The sequence below is a fragment of the Puma concolor genome, chromosome C1, assembly GCF_028749965.1.
Source record: "Puma concolor isolate L17-30 chromosome C1, mPumCon1.1.hap2, whole genome shotgun sequence".
Classification (NCBI taxonomy): Eukaryota; Metazoa; Chordata; class Mammalia; order Carnivora; family Felidae; genus Puma; species Puma concolor.
The window spans coordinates 7671590-7692480 of record NC_141674.1 but is presented as its reverse complement, the minus strand read 5'-3'; the positions used below and the strand labels follow the sequence as shown (position 1 = coordinate 7692480).

The 20891-nt window shown below is 61.6% G+C and overlaps 1 protein-coding gene across 4 annotated transcripts in view; it reads left to right on the top strand.

Annotated features, from left to right (window-relative positions):
• The window catches only part of CASZ1 (castor zinc finger 1), a 146858-nt gene extending 134354 nt beyond the window's left edge, over positions 1–12504 (top strand). For 3 of the 4 annotated variants that reach the window (XM_086715665.1, XM_086715666.1, XM_086715664.1), the window contains 11 exons: positions 332–467; positions 717–780; positions 2062–2216; positions 2321–2443; positions 3396–3725; positions 5236–5434; positions 6214–6385; positions 8214–8365; positions 8493–8634; positions 9277–9576; positions 11258–12504. In XM_086715665.1, coding sequence (XP_086571791.1) covers positions 332–467; positions 717–780; positions 2062–2216; positions 2321–2443; positions 3396–3725; positions 5236–5434; positions 6214–6385; positions 8214–8365; positions 8493–8634; positions 9277–9576; positions 11258–12384 — 2900 coding nt within the window. In that variant the 3' untranslated portion in view covers positions 12385–12504. The remainder of the gene's footprint in view (positions 1–331; positions 468–716; positions 781–2061; positions 2217–2320; positions 2444–3395; positions 3726–5235; positions 5435–6213; positions 6386–8213; positions 8366–8492; positions 8635–9276; positions 9577–11257) is intronic. The other variant, XM_086715667.1, reaches the window with a different exon arrangement.
• Positions 12505–20891: the final 8387 nt, after the last annotated feature.

Here is a 20891-nt window from a genome sequence, read left to right as displayed (position 1 = left end):
TGACTGTGACAGTCGGTGGAGAAAATGAAGGGCCCCCACCCCCGTGCCAGCCCCCTCCCCAGCCTACCGCCCTTCTCCTCCAGGAGGCCCTGAGCTGGGACAACTTTGACATAATTTTGCAATAATTATCACTTGAAGAATTGCCACACAGGGGTAAGCGTCACAAGCGATCATGTCAGTGGGGAGAATCGCTGACCAGCAGCCAGGGTTCCCCTGGGGCCCCCGGCCCACCCAGCCCACTGCCCTCCCTTCCGGCGGTGGGGGGTTCCGGTCTGTGTCCATAGGAAGCACGCAGCCCCTCTAACACCATCTTCCCTCCCCTCCCCTGTAGGAAACGGGCAGCAGGCCACCCCCGCCAGGTTCCCCCCGGCCCCGGTGAAGCAGGAGCCCGGTGAGAGCGCTGGCGCCCCGGTTCCCCACGAGGTCTCCCAGGACCGCAGTTTAGACCTGACTGTGAAGGAGCCCAGGTGAGGCGAGGCCAGGCCCCCACCCCACCAGCTCTGCCCCACTGCAGGAGGCTCTTGGGGACAGCGCCCTTGGAGCCAGACCCCACCGAGGCCAGGGGCCAAGCCCTCCCGGTGGGGGGGGGGTCCTCCTCCAGCCCAGGCAGATGTAGCAGGCGGGGCCGGGGCCTTCGGGATGGGCAGGGAAGGGTGAGTGTCTGGGCTCAGTCCCACGTACGTCTGAGCTAAGGCCCCTTGGTTTGTGTGTTCCAGTAATGAATCAAATGGCCATGCAGTCCCGGCAAACTCGTCTCTTTTATCCTCGCTTATGAATAAGGTAAGAACCATCCATCACACGCCTCCCGCTCCCCCACCCAGAGAAATTAAAGCTATGCTGGGGGGTGGGGGGGAGGTGTTTGTTTTTTAATGTTTTGCCTCTAATAAGATGAGTTTGTACCATTTAAATTTTGAGGCCATTTTTCATCGGATATAATTTCAGAGCCACTGCTTACAAATTAATTTAATGAACTGGCTGAAGAAATATATTCCAGCCTCTGACACCCTTTTCTTCCCTTCAGATGGAGGGCTCCAAAAGCTTTTCCAGAGCCCTCTAACTTCTTTCCCTCTCAGTTATTAATTTTATTTATTTATTTTATATATTTTTTTGTTTGTTTAAAAGGGGGTGGGGGAGGGGCACTAAAGTGGGAGCAAAGCATCAATTTCCACTTTTCGGGTTGAGTAATGGTCTCGGACGCCTTCCACAGAGGTCGCTCCAGAATATTTATTTTAAATAATGCAGGGTCTTTGTAAATTATACATCATCTCAAATATATTTCCCCCCTTCACATGATAAATTTGACTACAGCAAGATTAATTTGGTTACCATACACAAGTGACTGCTGGGGGAGCTGGGCCTGGGCCGGACCTCACGGGTGGGGGTCCCGCAGGGCCCTTGGCAGGGAAGGAGCCTCCCGCCACCCTCTGCCGAGGGCCCTGCGCCCTCTACCTTTCCTCTCTCCTTCCTTGCTCTCCTGCTCTACTTTTCCCTTCTTGGCGGTGGGGGAGGGTGTCACTGGCCCCTGTACCCCCTCGTTCCTTCGTGTTGGGGCCCCACACCCCATGTGGGTCAAGCTTTCACACAGGCTCCCCCTCGCCACTCCCCCTCCTGGCCCAGTAGCCCTGAGCCATCTTGATCTCACCCCCTGAGCCTCCCTCCCTCCCTCCCTCTCTGCTCCTCTTTTGTGTGCCTTCTCTTGTTCTCAAGGAATTCATAGGGGTTACCCCCCCCCCCGCACTTCTTTTGAAAACCTGGCAGGAAAATAACCAGGGAGCCACAAAGTCTGGGGAAAGCTGGTCTGGTGTGTGCCCAGAGTCCCGGCCTTAGCTTGAGTGACGGATCTTAGCACCACGGGGTTTGTGTGGAGGAGCCGTGGCATCTCCACGTTGCCTTGGGCAGCACCATTCAGAGCGGACTCGGCTGTGGCCGGAGCTGTGCAGGGCCAGGCGCCCTCTCCTCTCCACTGCTCTAGTGCGTTGCAAGAGGCCCAGGCAGCCCAGAGCCGCTGCTGCTCCCACGGCGGCCAGCCAGTCCCAAGCACCGGCCCTGTTCTCTTCGCAGATGTCTCAGGGCAACCCCAACCTTGGCAGCCTGTTGAACATCAAGACAGAAGCGGAGGGCAGCCCCGCCGTGGAGTCCTCGCCCTTCCTGGGCAAGGCCGTGAAGGCGTTGGTTCAGGAGAAGCTGTCCGAGCCCTGGAAGGTGTACCTTCGAAGGTGAGGGGCTCCCTGGCAGAGCAAAGGAGCAGGAAGGGCCACGCCCACCCGTCGTGGTGGCCAGTGCCCCAGGGTCTCCTCTGACCGCTGCTTCCTCTGGCCAGGTTTGGCACCAAGGACTTCTGTGACGCCCAGTGTGACTTCCTTCACAAGGCACACTTCCACTGCGTGGTGGAGGAGTGCGGCGCGCTTTTCAGCACCCTGGACGGGGCCATCAAGCATGCCAAGTGAGTGGGGGTCCCCAGGGCACGTGGAAACCCAGCCCCTTTCATTCCAGCCTGGCTCCAGGCTGCGTGGGGTTGGGGGCTGCCTGGGTCTCTAGCTGCCTTCCAGGCAGGCGCCGTATGCTGCTCGCACCGAAACTCAGAAGCTGAGCTAGTTTCTTAGCAGGTACTGCCTGAAAAAGGCAGGCTTCCCCATCCTTCCACCTGCTCAGCCGCCTGGCGGGGTCCTCTGAGCCTGTCCAGGCTCCACCTAGAGACCCTGAGCAGCTGTTTCTGCCCACCCCCCACGCCCCTCCCCCACCAGTGTGGCCAGCAGCTCTACCACAGATGTTCCCTACAGAGCCAGCTGGAAAGACCCCACTCTGACCCAGGCAGAGACCTTAGATGAAGGCCTTTTCCAAGCCACAGTATTACATTTGTAGATTTTCTTTGACCTAAAAATAATGAAATTAATTTGTAAACCCACTGAGCTGAAAAGCAGCAGGCCAGCCGCCTCTTGTAATTGAACCCAGAACTTGCAGACATTTAACACAGACTTTGGCTACTGCCGGGCCCCAGCTCAGGCTCCGCTCACTGCTCAGGCAGCCGTTAGTCTGCAGAAGAGCCATCTTTGAGGGCCGAGCGAGACCCACCTTTAATTCTCAGAGCAGATTCTGGAAGCACAGATTCATGCCCCCTGCTGTCCCTGTCCCCTGCTCTGTGTAGGAAGGAGCTAGGGACAGACACAGCAGGAAGATCACAGGAAGACATAGCTAGGGCTGAGCCAGGAGCCCAAGTTCAGAACCAGAGGACACAGCAGTTCTCAGTCCTTCCCTCCTGGTGGCATCACACCTGCTGCTGGGGACTATGTAGGGACACTGGGCCCCTAGGCTCACGATGGGGTAACATCCAGGGAAAGGCTACCTGCGCAGGGCCCTCTTCCTCCCCACTGAGCTACTGTTTCTGCCTGTTGCAGCTTCCACTTCCGGACGGAGGGAGGAGCAGTGAAGGGAAACGCAGAGGCTCCCTTCCCCACCTCGGCTGCGGAGACCAAACCTGCCTTGGCCCCCTCGTCCCCTCCAGCGCCTCCTGTCACCACAGCCTCTCTGGAGGGTCCCACTCCCAGCCCGGCTGCCGTGCCCTCCACCCCCACGCTGCTCGCCTGGAAGCAGCTGGCTTCCACCATACCCCAGATGCCTCAGATTCCAGCGTCAGTGCCTCACCTGCCCACTTCGCCCTTGGCAACGACTTCTCTAGAAAACGCCAAGCCCCAGGTCAAACCCGGATTCCTCCAGTTCCAGGAGAAGTGAGTCCCTCGATGAGCCGGGAGTCCCGTGTCCCCCGCGTGTCTCGGGAGTAGGTGCTAGCAAGGGCAGCCGAGGAGGTGCTGCTCCTAACCCTGCAGTGAGCCCGGGCTGTCCCCAGCCTCTCTGGGACACGGTCATCGGACGCTGTCCTTCTAGCCAAAGAAGCTGCTGCTCTGGCCTCACTGCCTGCTCCCCAAGCAGGCAGCCGGGGTGGGAGAAGGTGGTGGTGGTAGGGGCCGCTGTTCCAGAGGGGCAGCGTTGGCACTGTGAGGACCAGCTTAGGTGGGCCGGGAGTGCTGGGCCTCGCCCGGCAAGGAAGGCTGCATCTCACTCTGGGCCTTGCACCCATGGATAAGTCTCTGCAGAGCAAGCGAAGTCATGGGTGGGGGGCGAGGGGGCTAGGCCTCCACTCCAGGCCCACACCCGTCCGCACAGTGGTCTGAGCTCTCAGGGGTGGAAGGGACCTTCCTCACTGGATGGTGGTGGCGCCTTGCGGCGAGAACGGTGACTCTGTATCGTTATGTGTGCGGCTTCCTGTTCTCAATAAAAGTAATAAATTGGATGTGAACGTGTACCGCCTGAGTGGCAGCTGTCCCCCCTCTCTGGGCACCTGGGGCTGGGCCTCTGGCATGGAAGGGGACCTGCGTTCCTCTCCGTCCCTCCCCGAGCTTCCCTTGTTCCGTTCCGCCTCCCCACAGCGGCAGCGCTCTGTCTCCCCAGCGCGGTCGGATTCCCACCCCGGGGCCACCGTGGCGGCAGCTGTGGCACCAGCCAGGGCAGAAGGCCGGGGCATGGCGTCCTCCACACCTGTCTGCAGCCCGGGAGGCAGGCCGTGGGGCAGGGCTGCCGCTCACGGCATGGGGGCTCAGCCCAGCACCCCCCACCCCCCCACCCCCGAGCCCCACCACTCAGGCGGCCGGTGAGGTTCTCTGAGTGGGCGGGAGCCCTGAGCCCCGAGGTGACCCTGGGGGCCCCGGCAGCTGTGCGCCTCAGCGGGACCTGACACCAGGCGCACACTCCCCCTGGCCAGGGCCCCGAGGGAGCAGAGCTTCCGGGTAGGGCTGCCCACCCATCTGCACCCTGTCAGTCAGCCACACCCAGGGCAGTGCCTGTGCCACGCCAGCCAGGCCCTCACTGGCGCCCCGCCAGGGCTGGCAACGCCATCTCTCATTTTCACATCCAAGAGGTTATTGCAGCCGCCTTATCTATAATCCTGAGGTGTGGCCGTGGAAACTACGTGTCCCAGCATGCAATGCTCTGGGCAGGCTGCACACCGCAACCCTTTCTGCACCAGCCGAGCTCCAAAAAGAAGGCAGGAAAGCATGCTGGGATCTGTAGTCTCCTCTGGCCGAGGCCACTTGTTGAGCAGGAAGGCAGCCCCGGGGGCCATTCCTCTGGGCCACACCGCAGGGGATTAGGGAGCAGAACTCCAACTCGACCAATGTCAGGATGTCGGCGGGGAGGGCTCTGGGAACGCCAATGACCTTCTGGGCTGTGGTTTCCTTCCAGCGATCCTTGCCTCGCCACGGACTGCAAGTACGCCAACAAGTTCCACTTCCACTGTCTCTTCGGGAACTGCAAGTACGTCTGCAAAACCTCCGGCAAGGCTGAGTCCCACTGCCTGGACCACATCAACCCCAACAACAACCTGGTGAACGTGCGAGACCAGTTTGCGTACTACTCACTTCAGTGTCTCTGTCCCAACCAGGTCAGCCCCGGGGACAGGTGCGGGCGGGGGCCTGGGGCCCTGGGGCCCTGGGTGGGGGGCAGGGAGGCACGGGGCCCGGGGTTGGCTCCTCCCGGCAGGGGTTCATTACGTCTCTCACGCCCGTTTTGAATTGGCCTCGTCCAGACTCTGGAAAGGGCACTGTCTTGCCCCTGGGCCCCTGGAGGCCCCTGGGCAGGGGTCCAGATTGGTGCTCAGTTGGTGACGTCTGTCATTTCATCCCAACTCTCTGTGCACTTGGCATCATTCTGCCCATCCTGGAACTATGCTCCCTTTCCCCAGAGGCCTAGAATTTTAAAATAGGCCCATTGGACAGCTAGAGATTGAACTGTCCGTGCCCCAGAAAGGAAGGGCAGATCAAGTTCACCATAAAGGCCTACCCCAAGACTGGTAGGGGCTGTTTGGCAGAGTGCCTTGAGAAGGAGTCTGATCCTAGAGCTGGGCATTCCAGAGAAGAGTGCTAGGCCAGATTAGTGATGTCTGCCTAAGGCCAAGCCTCCAGAGAGGAGTGCTAGGATAGATTAGTGATGTCTGCTCTGGGTGTGGAATTAGAAATGGGTGGCACGATTACCAGGTAGGATGTTTTGGTCAGATTCCAAAAGGAACATACCGCTTTTTAACACGCGAAAGGCCTACACCCGGTTGTGTTTTCTGATTTGAGCACGGAAGAACAAAGGGCCTGCCACTCCCAGAGCCGTGGGCCCGGTGGGAGCTCAGAGAAGTGGTCAGCCTGGCCCTGACCCTCCCGTCCCTCCCTGCAGCACTGCGAGTTCCGGATGCGTGGACACTACCACTGCCTCCGGACCGGCTGCTACTTTGTGACCAACATCACCACCAAGTTGCCGTGGCACATAAAGAAGCACGAGAAAGCCGAGCGGCGGGCAGCCAACGGATTCAAGTACTTTACCAAGCGCGAGGAGTGTGGCAGGCTAGGTACTGAAGGCCGCGGTTGGGGGGAGAGACTTGCAGCAGGTGGCAAGGTTGTGGCTCTGGTGGCCCCGGCCACCTCTCCTGGTACCCACCTCTTGTCCCTGCACGTCAGACTCTGTGTTGTGTTAAAAATGCCACTGATGTCACAGGCCAGGCATCATCAAACAGGGGAAACTGTCAAAACACGGAGAGCCCAGGAATAGGGGTGTGAGTGACTCAGAGCACTCCGCCTACATCCGGGGAAAATGCCTGGGGCCTCGTCATCAGAGTCAGGCCTTGGACTCGGTGCTCTTTCCCGTTCTCTCAAGAGGGAGTGCGGATAACATAGGAGCCCCTGATGTTCCTCACTCTGGGATCTCTTTCCATGGCTCTAACTGCAAGGGCTTTTCCAGAACGGCCCCTGGTTTGTTTGCTCATTCAGCAGATACCTATCGAGGAAGAGCGGTGTGCAGGGCTCCGTGCCGTTATGGGAGGTGGTGGGGGTGGTGGCAGCTCAGGGTTTTGAGTGTCTTCTCTGGCCAGCACCGTGCTTGGCAGTGGGGGTCTGGTAGGACAAGCATGTGCACTGTGGATCGGCCCAGAGCATCTGTGACCTGGGGTGACCCAGAAGGAGGTGGCCATGGGGCTGGGAAGGAGGCCACAGATGGCCCTGAACTTCGAAGCAGATGCCAGGGAGCTGAGTCTGCTGTTGAGAGCTGGGCCCTCGTCAGGGAAGCCGCCCGGAGCCCTGGACCCGACCGGGGCCTCCCGAGTAGCTCCCTGGCCCCAGCGTGCCCTGAGGATGCCTTTGGGCAGGGGGCAGACCCCACCCACCTGCCTCAGGATGGAGCCACACGTTCACAGGCCTGCAGATGTGGGGTAGGGATCTGCCAGGAAAAAACTGGAAACTGGAAGGCAGGTGGCAGCTAGGCAGGCCGGGCACAGACAGCTGGGCCGCAGGCCAGGCCTGTTGTGACTCAGGTGGTCATAGCAGCAGGGCCTTGGGGGAGCAGAGGTGGGGCCGTTGGCTGCCGCAGACTGGCCCTTCCACAGGGGCAGGGTGAGATACTCAGCGACTGCCAGAAAAGACAGGAAACAAACCTTTCTTTCAAGTATTAATTCAAAAAGAATTCGTGGCCTGGGAGAGGGTTGGTAACCATGGCAACAGATGTCAACATTTGGTGGCCTGTGCCGTCCTTGGGCTCAGTTTACGGGGGTCAGGGTATTCCGTAGTTGTCGGTATTTACTCAGCTTCGGGTGTTTTTGGTGGTAGTTGGGGCCAAACAAAGCTGGGGGATGATATAAGACACCTGGCCAGCCCCGGCGCCATGGCAACGGGCAGGCCTTCACCTGCCCTTTGCTGACACTGTTGCAGTCTTGCCCGCTGTTTGTTCTCAGCCCAGAGCGAAGCCGAGGTGGGTGGGGGCGGGGCAGAGGTCCACACAGGTCTGGGGGCAGGCACCCGGGCTCCCCAGAGATGTGGAGACAGGTGGCTTGCCGGGAGGGGGCCGACCCGGTGGACGGGTCATTGGGGTCTCTCGCCCAGAAACCCCGGGACCTCTCAGCGAGAGGGGGCAGGGGATGGGGCCCAGCCTCGCCACTGTCACCCGCCTCCACGCCAGGCCGGAGGAGAGGGTGGGCCCAGGCCCTGGCCAGCCGGAGAGCCTAGGACCTCCTCCCCCGGGGGTGGGGTGGATACAAGCCCTCCTCAGAGGAATGCCACCACGGGGCACGTGTCCCCTCCCCAGACGCCATCTGCCCGTTGGCCACACTCCCCTGAGCCCAGGGGGCACGGTGGGTGCTGTGCGCGCCGGCCGGGGGAAGCTCACGGCCGGCGGGGCTGTGTCCGCAGGCTGCAAGTACAACCAGGTGAACAGCCACTTCCACTGCATCCGGGAGGGCTGCCAGTTCTCCTTCCTCCTCAAGCACCAGATGACCTCCCACGCCCGGAAGCACATGCGGAGGATGCTGGGCAAGAACTTCGATCGCGTGCCCCCCTCCCAGGTGAGCGCCCGGGGTGCCCAGCAGGCGTCGGTGCGTCCCGCCCGGAGGGACAGCCTGCCTGCCCCCCCTGTGGGCGGCGTGGCCCCCCCCCCGCCCAGCTTCCTCAGGGCGCCCCTTCTTCTTGCAGGGCCCCCCGAGCCTGATGGACACGGAGACCGATGAGTACATGGATTACACGGGCTGCAGCCCGGGCGCCGTGTCCTCTGAGTCGCCCACCATGGACCGGAGCTGCTCCAGCACCCCCGTGGGCAACGAGAGCACGGCGGCAGGTGAGCGCACGGCCGGGCAGCGCGGCGACAGCGCGAGCAGCGGGCCGGGAGGAGACCTCGGGGGCCGGGAGCTTCCGGCCCGAGGCACCGCAGGGTCCACCTTAGGGTTCGTGGTCACGTGGCCTCAAAGGAGGACAGAGCCAGCCTTCGTGTGCGGTAGGGCCGGCTGGTCTGGGGGACACAGGTCACCGAGGCCCCCTCCTGCCCGCACCCAGCCCTTGGCTTCGGCTTCCAGGAGAGGAGCTGGGCTCGTCCTCAAGGGCAGGGGGGCCGGGGACCTGCCAGCGCCCGGGTCCCGGGCACGCGGCCTTCCTTCCGGCCCTTCTGCCATCGTCCCGAAGCTCAGTCCCTGGACCCCAAACTGGGGTCGCACCAGGGCCGGGCTCTGCCGCGGGCCCTCTCTGAGCCCACCACGGCCTCTCCCTGCGCAGCCTCCCCTCCCGTTCTCTCCTCCTCCCGCCACCTCCTTCCCCACTTTTCTCTCGTGGCGCCTCTCTGCTCGTCATCTGTCCACGTGTTTTCATATCATACTTGCTTCTGCCATCGGGTTTCTCATTTTGGTTCTTTTTTGTTTGTTTTTTCTTTGTTTTGGTTTTCTTTTTTTTCTTTTTTTTTTTTTCTGCTTTTCTCCACCCTCTCCAGGCTGCCCGGCTCCTCCTCCTCCTCCTCTTCCTCCTCCTGCTGCCGCTGGCGACGAGGCTGCCCGTGTGGCTCCGCAGCCCCCACTGACCCCATCCTTCTCAGCGGCCGTGCTCCGGGCGCCCCTCCCCTCCCTCCCATGCCTCTTTTCTCCGCCCTGTCTCTCATACTCTCTGCTCAGTGCCACTCTCGGAGCCACCCGGGGCCTGGGCCACCCGGTCGGCAGCCCGCCCCGCCTCCCGCCCGCCACAGCCACCGCAACTCCAGTAAAAAGTGACGTCCCCCTAGTTCAGGATGCTGCAGGTAACTCGCACATGCCTTCTTGCCAGTGTGTGTCACCTCCGCTGACCCTCAAGGCCATGGTCCGGGACCTGACCTTTTCCTGTGACCTGCTGGGGCGAGGACAGGGCCACCCTGCGTCCCTCACAGCCCAGCACCCCCCAAAACCAGAGAGCCCTGTCTCTGTCCCGAGGACAGCTCCTCTGGACTCCTGCTCAGCATTGGGTCCAGGCAGGGCCCTGACACCAGCCTGACCCCCTCCCAGCCCTGGAGCCAAGCAGGAAGAGGGAGTCCCTGTGGCTCAGGCCCCAGGCAGTGCTCAATGGCAGGGGTGCCTCCAGTTCCCACCCCACCGCCCACCCCTGCATATCCGATGCCCCGCAGGGCTGGGACCCGCCAGCCCCTCGCCTCTGCTATGGCCATCACCGCAGCCCTGCACCTTCCTTCACTCATTTTTGCCTCACGTTCTGCTGAGTGCCAGGCCAGTGCTGTGCCAGAGAGGCAGAAGGTCTCCCTTCTGGAATTCTGCCTGTGGAAGGCTGTCACTGCCATAACCACACTGAGCCCTGTGCCCTCAGACCCAAAGCAGCCGCTTCTCACTCACCTGGATCTCCAGGCCCCACACCCTCCCTTGTCCTGCGCCACGCACCCCCACACCGTCGCCGCCCTTGGTTTCTCTTCGCCTGCCAAGGTGGGGGGTGACTGGGTCCGTTCCCTAAATGGACGACGCGGCACAGTGGTGCCGTGGAGGCCGGATATTCTAGGCAGGTTCGGGGCAGGCTGAGCAGGTCAGCCACATGGGAGAAGCCTGAATACCCACCCTTGACCCTGGGTAGGGCCAGCCCCTGAAGGTTTCTCTCTCATTCCTAGGGTGTGAGGCCGGGAATGCCAGGGTTGTTGTCCCTCCCCCAGCTGCCTGCGCAGTGCCAGGGGCTGCTGTCCCCTCACGCCACAGCAGCAGGGCCACTCTCAACCAGGCAGCCCTGGCCGTGAGCCATCCGAAGTCCAGGGCGCTGTTGGGTCCAGTTGGGAGGGCACAGGTGGGAACCCGTCTGCCGGCTGAGCCCCTGCTCCAGCCCCGGCCCCTCAGAAGAGCTGCCCTCTTCTGGCTTACTGGGGGCAGAAGACCCCCACAAGACTTGAAAGAATCTTCCGGCACCAAAGGGAAGGTGTCCCTCAGGGCAGGGCGTTACGGCTCCAAACAGCCCCAGGGCGCTGGGCATCCCTGCGGGAAGTAGGTAGGTCCCCTGTGCAGACAGGTGGGCAGCCGGGGAGACTGGTTAGCCGGCCGGGAGAAGGAGCCCGCCTGTCCCTCATTAGAGGCGGGTTCGCGATGGCAATCCTGGCGTCCGTCCAACCTGGGTAATTACACTCTGCCGACCTAGATTCCCCCTTCAGCTTCAATTAGCGCCAGGATGCGTCCTCGCTTCCCACCCAAACTGGCCAGGAAGCGGCCACCACATCCCCCGGGTTGCTTGCTCTGCCGCACGAGGGGCGGATGCCTGTGTGGTCGTCCTGCAGACAGGGGATGACGCAAGGGGAAGCCTGGGGGCTCCCTGGTTCTTCGGGGGAGGGGGAGAGGCCCCCAAAGTCTGGGGAAGCCGACCCCCAGCGCTGCCCTCCGGCCACCATGCGGAACCGGGGACCCTTGCGTGGGTGTGAAAGGCTCCCCGGCACGCGCTGACCTCCCCCGGCCCCTCCGCAGGGAACACCATCTCCATGCCCACAGCCTCCGGGGCCAAAAAGCGCTTCTGGATCATCGAGGACATGTCGCCGTTCGGCAAGCGGCGCAAGACGGCCTCCTCGCGGAAAATGCTGGACGAGGGCATGATGCTGGAGGGCTTCCGGCGCTTCGACCTCTACGAGGACTGCAGGGACCCGACCTGCCAGTTCTCGCTCAAGGTCACGCACTACCACTGCACGCGGGAGAACTGTGGCTACAAGTTCTGCGGACGCACGCACATGTACAAGCACGCGCAGCACCATGACCGCGTGGACAACCTCGTGCTGGACGACTTCAAGCGCTTCAAGGCCTCGCTCAGCTGCCACTTCGCCGACTGCCCCTTCTCGGGCTCCAGCACGCACTTCCACTGCCTGCGCTGCCGCTTCCGCTGCACCGACAGCACCAAGGTGACGGCGCACCGCAAGCACCACGGCAAGCAGGACGTGATCAGCGCGGCGGGCTTCTGCCAGTTCAGCTCGAGCGCCGACTGCGCCGTGCCCGACTGCAAGTACAAGCTCAAGTGCTCGCACTTCCACTGCACCTACCCGGGCTGCCGCCACACGGTCGTGGGCATGTCGCAGATGGACTCGCACAAGCGCAAGCACGACAAGCAGGAGCGCGGCGAGCCACCCGCCGCGTCCCCGGGCCCCGCCGTCGGCCTGGACGGCGCGCTGTCGCTGGGCACCGAGCCCGGGGCCCCCCTGCTATTCCTCCCGCCCGCCGCCGCCGCCGCCGCCGCCGCCGCTTCCGCGGGCCTGGGGCTGGGGCCGGGCGATGCGGGCGACCCCGGGGACCCCGGCCCGCCCGACGGCCCCGGGCCCCGCGACGGCCCCGCTGCACCCGCGCCCGGCCCGGTGGCGGCTGGGGAGTCGTCGCAGGAGGACGAGGAGGAGGAGCTGGAGCTGCCCGAGGAGGAGGCGGACGACGACGAGGACGACGACGAAGACGACGACGACGACGAGGAGGACGACGACGACGACGAGGACGACGACGAGGACCTGCGCACCGACTCGGAGGAGTCGCTGCCCGAGGCGGCGGCGGCGGCGGCGGGGCCGGGGGCGCGGAGCCCAGAGCTGGCGGCCCCGGCGCCCGCCACAGCGTCGCCCTAGCCCTCCCGTCGGGGACGCCTCGCCCGCCCCCCTCCCGTGGTGGCCATTGTGATTCCTTTTGTAAGAGATGCTATTTATCTGTAACGCTGCCCCCCCCCCCCCCGCCCCCGCCAGAGCTACGCGATCGCACCCGGTGCCGGCGTGGGGAGGCGCTCCGGGCTCGGGGCGGCCCCGCCGGTGCTTCCGGACCCCGAGTCCGTCTCAGGACAGAGGCGGGGGCCTCCCTCTGGTGCTCCGGGGCCGCCCCCGCCCCGCCCGCGGCGCGCGGCCAGCGGCTGGAAGGACAGGCTGCGAGCGACCCTCCTCTGGCTGCACTTCGGGGATCTTCTTCAGGGAAACAGAAGGTGCTCTTGTCCGGGGTGGGACCGAGGAGCGGGGGCCCTGAGGGCGAGGCGGGCGCGCAGACACCCGGGCAACCGCCCCGCGCGCCCCTCCCCGCGGCCGGACCCCGGGCCCCGCGACCACGCCGGTGGGATTCCTCATTGCTCAGGACTGGGAAGGGCGCCGGGGGTCACCGCGACCCCCAGCCCTCACCCCCAGAGGCGGGCCCCACTAGCATCTGGCAGGGCCTCCCATTCACGCAGCTAAGACCCTCCCTCCTGGCCCCGGGGGGCGGGGGAGGGAGGGGCAGAGGCGCCAGCGCCGGCGACACTGCAGGGACCGCGGAGGAAACCTCACGGAATTGGCAGAGCCGGGGCGCTGGGCCCCGCCGCTGGGCCCTGCCCCGGTGTCTGCTCCCGAGGGCTGGGGCCTGGAAGAGGCGCGTCTCGGCCGCCCGGGGACTCCCAGGCCCCAGCCTCTGCCCACGGAGGGCTGAGGCTGTGTCCGCTTCCATACCTAAGAGCGGCAGGTGCTGGCGTGCTGGGCCCGGCAGGGGTCTCAGCCACCCACGTGGTGGGAACAGGAAGGATACCACTGTTTGGGGCTTTAATATTCAAAATGGGGAAAAAAATGCGAGAAAGTTGTACAGTATTTTTCCTGTAAAGGTTATTATTCTACATAGAACAAAAAGAAAAAAAAAGGCAGGTGGGCCGCGAGAGCACAGGCCCGCCTCGGACCAGCCCTGAGGTTGGAGACCGAGTGCAATCGCTCACGTGGGATTTCGTTTCGCATTTATTTTAGAGGCCTTACCAGTTTGAGGCTGTCTGTCTTTACACTAGCACTGACGGGAGCTGCGTGATTCCAACTTTTAACTTGAATTTTGTAGAAACAAGAAAAAGGACTATTACTGTTGATACAAGTTTGTAGTTAACATTTGAGTTTTTCTCTATTGGTTATGCGTGTGGCTTTATAGGGCTTTTTTTTTTTTTCCCTCAGTTTTTATTATTTTGTTTGGGATGCTTCTTTGCCAGTGCAACCCACCCAGACTTGGGTCCCTTTTCAAAACACCCCCACTTCCTGGAGAGGATGAGGCCACCAAGCCCAGTTTGGGGGGGTGGGCGCCTGGCTGGTGCACACCAGGCCACGGGCTCTGAGGGCGACAGGGACCCAGCACAGGCGACCCAAGCTTCCCGTGTCTCCAGTCCCGGCCACCAGCCTGGCTCAGGTTGGACCCTGAGACTCTGTCGCAGGGAGAGAGCCAAGCCCAGCCTAGAGGAGGCCTGTCTCCCAGAACCTCCTCCCCACAGATCTCCAAGGGGAGCCCCACCTGATGGTGGGGAGGTGGGCACTGGTTTTCTTTTTTTTTTCTTTTTGTCCTTGTGTGTGTGTGTGCGTGTGTGTGTGTGTGTGTGTGCGTGAGTGTGTGTGTGTGTGTGTGTGTGTGTCCTCTTGGCTGCCCACAGCCAGAGAGCCGGGATCATCTGCACTGGACAGAGGGAGCAGGGAGGGAGGAGTGGTCAGACGGAGCGTACCTGATTCAACAGGGAGCAAATCGTTTCCTAAAACGTGTCCCCTACCAGAGCCTCCTGAATTCTGTGGGCGCCTCGCGCTGCTGCTGACATTCGCCCAGGCTCTGTGCCCTACCACAGAGCTGCTGGGTGTGTGGAGGGAGTTTTGTAAAGGAAAAAAAAACAAAAGCAAAAAACAAAACACAAAAACATTTTTCAATGTAGCAAAATTAAACAAAACAAGACAAAAAAAAAAGAGACAAAAAAAAAGAAAAAAGAAAAAAGAAGATGCCGACAGTGGGAAGTCTAGCCTTTTGTAAACTCCATATTGCACACTAGGACTATAAGCCATTGCTAGCTCATTTTGAATTTTAATGTGTAATTTTTGTTTTATTTTCTTTCTGTGGGGAAAACAATGCTTGATCCACCAATGCTCTTTTTAATGTTTTATAACTATGTATGTGTATATATATAAATATAAAATAATATGTATGCACATATGTGTGTGTATATATCTATATGTATATACATATATAGATATATAGAGATATATAGAGAGGTTTTGAGACGAAAAATGCAGAACGTGAAAACCGAACTGAACAGCGTGTGCTCTGATTACTTGAATCTGGTCTCCTCGGCACCTGGTTATTAAGAACTGAATATTTTTCCACTTGAATTTAGTGCTATTAGAAATTTAATATATGTGTTTTATTTATTTGATTTTTTTTTTTGCATGACTGATGCAAGGTTTGACATTTTCACTCAATAAAAACTGGAAAAAAAAATCTATCAAGGTATCTTTTATTTTTAAAATCAGCCTCAAGTGGCTGGCAGTGATCGGGCCACGCAGGACGGCACAACCGTGGCCCGGCTTCATGTGCCAGGGCAGGGACGAGGGGAGGGAGTCGGTCACTCCCCAACCCTGGCAGGAAAGGGGCAGACCAGTTTGGCCCTGGGATGGGGCCGAGTTCCCCCAGGTTGCCGGGGACAGGCGGTGGGGAGCTCGGGTCCTGAGCTCCGGAAGGGTGGCTTCCTTCCCCGGCGCTGCCTGAAGCCCCCCGAGTGAGGCTCAGGGGCTGCCGGAGGGCAGAACTGACTGGCCTCGTAGCCCCAGGCCTCGGGCAAAGGCTCCCCACCCCCCGGCCCCAGACCCCGGCCAGCCCCAGCCTCCTGCAGCCAGGGCTACCGGGCAGGCGCTTGGCAGGGTCATCCTTTGCCGCCTCCTTCGGCTCCTTCCTTCTTCCTGCAGGGACCTGCCTGGGCTGGGAACGGCGCGTACCCGGATCCGATCCGGATGCTGGCTCGGCTCCTGCCTGGAGCACGTGGGGGCAGAGCCAGAGGGGGCCGATTCCTAGGTCTGCAGCCACCAGCCCCAGGCCTGAGCTGCCGGCCCTGTGGCCCATCAGTGGGGGGGGGGGGGGGGGCCTCCCCCAGAAGCCTGGATGGCGCAAATACAGCCACCGGGCCTCGCCCAGAGCACAGGCCTCATGCCTCGTTCACCCTGACATTTCTAAATGGTGACCTGCTTTCCCATCAAACCTCATCACCTACACCACCTTGCCGGTCTTGCCCTGAGCTGACCTCCTCCCAGGTGGCCAAAGCATCCCAGGGCCCCGGGGCGGGGATGTGTGTGGGATCCAAGTTCTTCCACTTTGAGCAGCCTGCCGGGTGTCAGGCTGCTGTAATGAGCACACCCACCTCCCAGAGGAGGGAACCAGCGGGGTGGGAAGGTGAAGCCCTAAAGAGCCCCTCTCCCCTGGCTGGGCACCAGTGGGAGGAGGGGTGCGGGGGCGGGGGGGGGTTTGCCCCCCCCACCTGGGTCCACACCCTCCCAGCACCCTGCTCACTGTCGTTTCCACCACAAAAGCCTCATTCCCAACCCAGCCCCAGCACAGAAGGCCCTTTTCTTCTTTCTTCCTGGAACGCAGCCCACAGGCTATTTACATAAATATGTTTGTAACAGACGCGAAAATATATACTTTTTTCTGTCTTATTAAAATGTTCAAGTTGGAACTCGCCTATTGTTTGTGGCTATCTCGATTCTGTTAAATAAAACAGTGACTAATTTATGGGATAAAACACAAGTTCAACAAATTAAAACCATTATTGGAGCTTCACAGGCCCTGGTGGGCCAAGCGGCCCTCCCGTGGGGCCGGGGTGGGGGAGGCGCAGAGCCAAGCCCAGACCTCAGCTGGGTGAGTGGATGGCGTGACCCCAGGGCCGCCTTTGGGTGCTGGGGCAGGGGCAGGGGCCCACCGAGGCTCTCAGGGACTCGCATCTTCAGCTGCCTCTCAGGGGCCTCCTGGGGTCCAGGGGAGGGAGGAGAGACTCAAGGCAGACCCCCTAAAAGGCCCCCTCCCTGGCTACCCCCAGGCCTTCGGGGCCCAGATGGATCTCAGCAGAGTCACACACGATGGACAGGAGGGAGGCCCAGCCTGGCCGAGGGCAGGGCCGGCTTCCAAACTGGACTCATGGACAAGGCAGGCCCCAGGGCCTCGAGAGACGAATCAGGAGGGCCTTGCGCCCGGCCCAGGGACGGGGGATCCCTCCAAAGAGCCTCAGGGGGACAAGGACCTGTGACCCATCAGGACGCTGCACCAGGCCAGCTCACTGCCCTGAGTCCCGGGCACCGCCCCACAGGAGGGCAGAGAGGAGTGGCCACGTCGCCCGCGATGAGACTGTGTCCCCGCCCCCAAGTGGGCGGTGAGGCTTGCAGCTGCAGGGGCACGCACCCCAGGGGCGCCGAGTGGGCCTGGGCCCCCACCGCACTCCCTGTGGCTTGTTGGACTCGGTAGGAAATGCAGTAAAACGTGTTTTCCTTCTTGGATTTAATTGGCTGTGGTGCTGTGATGCTCCTACACCCAAACTGGGGCAAATTCAAGAGTTTTGTAACCTCTTGGAAAGAGCCAGAACCAGCTGCACAGGCTCACGCTGAGCTCAGTGGCCTGCCCACCTCCCACAGACCTGGCCCGGCTTGGGTGCTACCAGCCGCTGAGTCATACATGGGAGTCGGGCCTCGGCACTCATGAGCGGCCGTGCCCCCTCCCGCCTGGACCCATGGCGACAGGCCAGCCCCCTCCCTAGGCCACGTGGCCAGCCCGCCCTGTCAACTTGGGCGATGGCAGCTCGCGCACCAGCCTTCGTGAGGCGGCCCCGGCCCCACAGGCTGGCTTGGCCCGTGGCCAGGGCACAGCAGGTGGCAGGCGAAGAGGCGTCCGGGGAGCAAGGTGGACAGTCGGGCCCTTCAGACGGGCCGGAACCCTGGGGACCTTGTGGGACCGGGCCTGTGCCACCCTCGCAGGGAGGAGCCGCCCCACCCTCTCCGGCAGGCCAGACAGGAAGCAGCTCCCAGGAGGCCCGCAGCCAGCACGGGAGGCAGATGGTGATGAGCAGCCTGACCCAGCTGCTCCTGCGAGCCCCGTACCCTGTGCCCCTCAGAGGGTGACATATGGCTTCAGAAAGACCAAAGCTTTTTCCCCACCAAAGGATCCCCTCGGCCCCGGCCAGAGCCCTTCTCAGACCTGGGTGCTGCACCCTGGACCTAGAAGGCATCCGGGAAACTGCTAGTGCCTGGAAACGATTCTCCCAGGACTGCCGGGCTGGGGGTGCAGAGGGCTGGGCACCGGAGTTTCCAGGGTGTATTTAAAAACGTGGCCCTGTCACCATAAAGCAGATCCTTCCAAGACTTGTCAGGAACAAGGAAAGGCTTCAGGCATTCTCCTTATGAAATAGTAAAATCTTATCTCTTCTTCTAGAAGAGCATGAACTTCATTGTGCTCAGTAACTACTAAGGCTTGTTCGTCATTCAGGGGAAAGGCCCCTACAATGCTGGGGTGGGGAGTGGGGGATGGAAGCTGGGGGGGCACAAGGGGGCCACAGAGAGCACCCCCCAGCTAGGCCTTGCATGTCAACCTATGCCGGCTCTCCCCAGGAGGGGGCGGCTGTCCCAGGTCGGCACCACACCCTGAAGGGGTCTACACTGTGGCTGCTCCCCCCACCTGCCCCAGTGGGATTGGCTGATCCCAGGGTGCGAAACACCTGTGCAGGGCAAAGGAGCAGGGGCAAGACTGAGGTCCACTCCCCGGTGGGCATTTCCCCTAAGGCTGGAGCCACACCTGCAGGGTCTCACATGCACTTTCACACCTGCTGCCTGGACCCTCTTTTCTGGGTGGCTTGGCAGAAACCATCTTAAACAAACAGGCGAAGAAGCACTAAGAATTAAGTAAACTCCTGAGGTTCAGATCGTCAGTAAATGTCTCCTGCCTGCCCTTCCTCCTCTTTGGGTTCCAGGGCAGGGGTAGGGGCAGGGCTGGGGCAGGGACAGGGCCAGGGCCAGGCAGTCACCAGAGGAGAGGGAGGTTCCAGACCCAGACCCAAGAACCAACATCAGTGCTCCTGGCCAAGCAAAGGGCCAAGGGTGGGAGGAGAGCCTTCTAAGGAACCCTCTGCTCCCATTTGGTGTGAGCTCCCAAAGACACAGGATTCACTTGCAGTGAGACAAGCAAGTCACGGGACAGGGTGAAAGGAACTTCCCATCTTTATTAAAATAGAGGCGGGGTTGGGGGGGCTGTAGGTGCACCCACAAAACCAGACAGTAGAGGGGAGATCGTGTGCTCTCTGCTCCTCTCTATACTGACCGGAGTTTTAAAACATCTGAGATGTGCTTCCGCAATATGAAAAAGAAAAGAACGCTTAAAACTCAGCAGCCCCTTCCCTCCCCCAGGAAGCTCCCCTTCCCAGACCGGGGAGCGGGGTGGGGGTGGGGCGGCACGTCAGGGACATGGGAGTGCAGGAGGCTGGGCGGGCAGGTCGGGGAGCAGCCTCCCCGGCCTCTGCTCTGGGCTCTGCTCGGAGGACAGTACTGACACCAGGCCCCGCAGAGCCAGGGAGTCACAGGGGGCGGCGGGGGGGACCCCGGGGCCAGGAGGGCCGTCCCACAGCCTCCCAGCACTGGGGCCTGTTCTTTCCTAAATGACGCTTTACAAAACTACATTGTAATTGAGTTTAATAATCTTCCCCCTTCCAGAAAGGCCTGACGGGCGCTGCCTGCTGCTCACTTCTGCCCCATTCCAAATATTTTTACCTTATTTGGATGAAATGCATTATTTTTCTAATGAAAGGCTTTTTTTTTTCAAAGGGCTGTTTTCCCTCCGTCCAGCAGCTGCCTTTATTAGGCAGCACTCACGCCGTTTTGGGGAGGGGTTTTTCCTCCCTGAAATCTCGCCAGACTCTCTGTCCTCAAAAGCCGACACTGGAGCTCAGGACCCGCGGGGCAAAAGGCCTCCAGGCCTGGGTCTCCTTCCCCATCTCCCGCCCATGGGCCCCAGGGACCCGCCACGGACACCCCTCTGCCTCTGGCCGGGGATGGTGAAGCCTCAGGTAGTCCTGTCTGGATGGGGAGGTGGGGGGGGCACTGCCCGGACTCCCCTCCAGGGCACCCACCCTGATGGCTCCGGCCAGTGCCACCCCAGGCCACCTGCCCTCTGCTCTCCCCGTCCGGTGCCATTGCAGGAGGGACCAAGTTAGAGATGATGCCAAATGGTCACCAAGCTGAATGGGGAGAACCCCGAAGCACCCACTGAAGCCCTGGGGTTCCCATCCACTGTCAGAGGGCACGGAGCCCGGTCTCCGGCCACATCCCACGGATCCCACATCTGAGCCAAAGGCTCAGACCAGGCCCCCAACCCTCTGCTCATCTGTCTCTGGCCCATCGGCCTGGCTCCCTGACACCGGGAGCCCTGGCCCAGGGCGGGCTCGTCGCCCCCCAGCACGGAGTCCCTTAGGGTTCCGCTTGGCCCTAGGGAGCATGTAGTGGGAAAAGGGACCGCAGGGACGTCCTGGGAGGTTACGAACAAAAGGTGATGCCCGAGCGGGCCGGAGGCCTGGGCTCTCAGGAAGTCGAGTCACTGTCACCTGACACCCACACGGCGCCCTGGGCCACAGGGCCAGGTCTGCGGCAGCGGGAAGGGGATTGGGCTCCCGGCCCCAAAGAGAGGCCTAGGCAGGAGAAGAACGGTTTCCTGAGACAAAACAGCACCTCGTTCCTTGGGGTGCCGGGCAGTGGCGCATGGCGGCCCACGGGGAGCGAGGCGCTCGCCCACAGGGCACACGCCAGGCTGCAGGGCTCCGCCTCCGCGGCCACTGTCCCTGCACTTGGTCCCTGCCTTGGATCCACTCAAGGCCGCCGGATGTGGCGGTGCCCTCTGTCCGCACGCAGCACCAGCGGCTTGGGGGAGCAGAGGCTCCTCGGAAGGAGCGCCGTGTGTTTTTCTGGGTGCAGCTGAACGCCGTGTGAAGGTTAAAGGGAGACGGGGAGGGAGAGCGGGAGACGGGGGAGGAAGACGGAGCGAGACACACGCTCTCCTGGGAGCACATTCATCCATTTAAGGAAGGAGAGCTCATCACGCTCAACACCAGGTCTATATACAGTAACATGAGGTCCCTTCCCACATCAGGATGTCGCCCTTCCACACTCCGAGCCGAGGACCAAACCCTCCAGCCGTCGGGGAGCGGCTAACGAAACCTGCCTCAGGAAAGGGCCTGTCACCCATCGGGCCCACGGGAAGGGCTGCCCAGGCAACCCACCCAGCCCCCCTCCGGGCTCAGCGGCACAGCCGTGGGTGAGACCCACTCCCAGGCAGCGGATGCCGCGAACAGACAGGGAGCCACAGGCAGGAA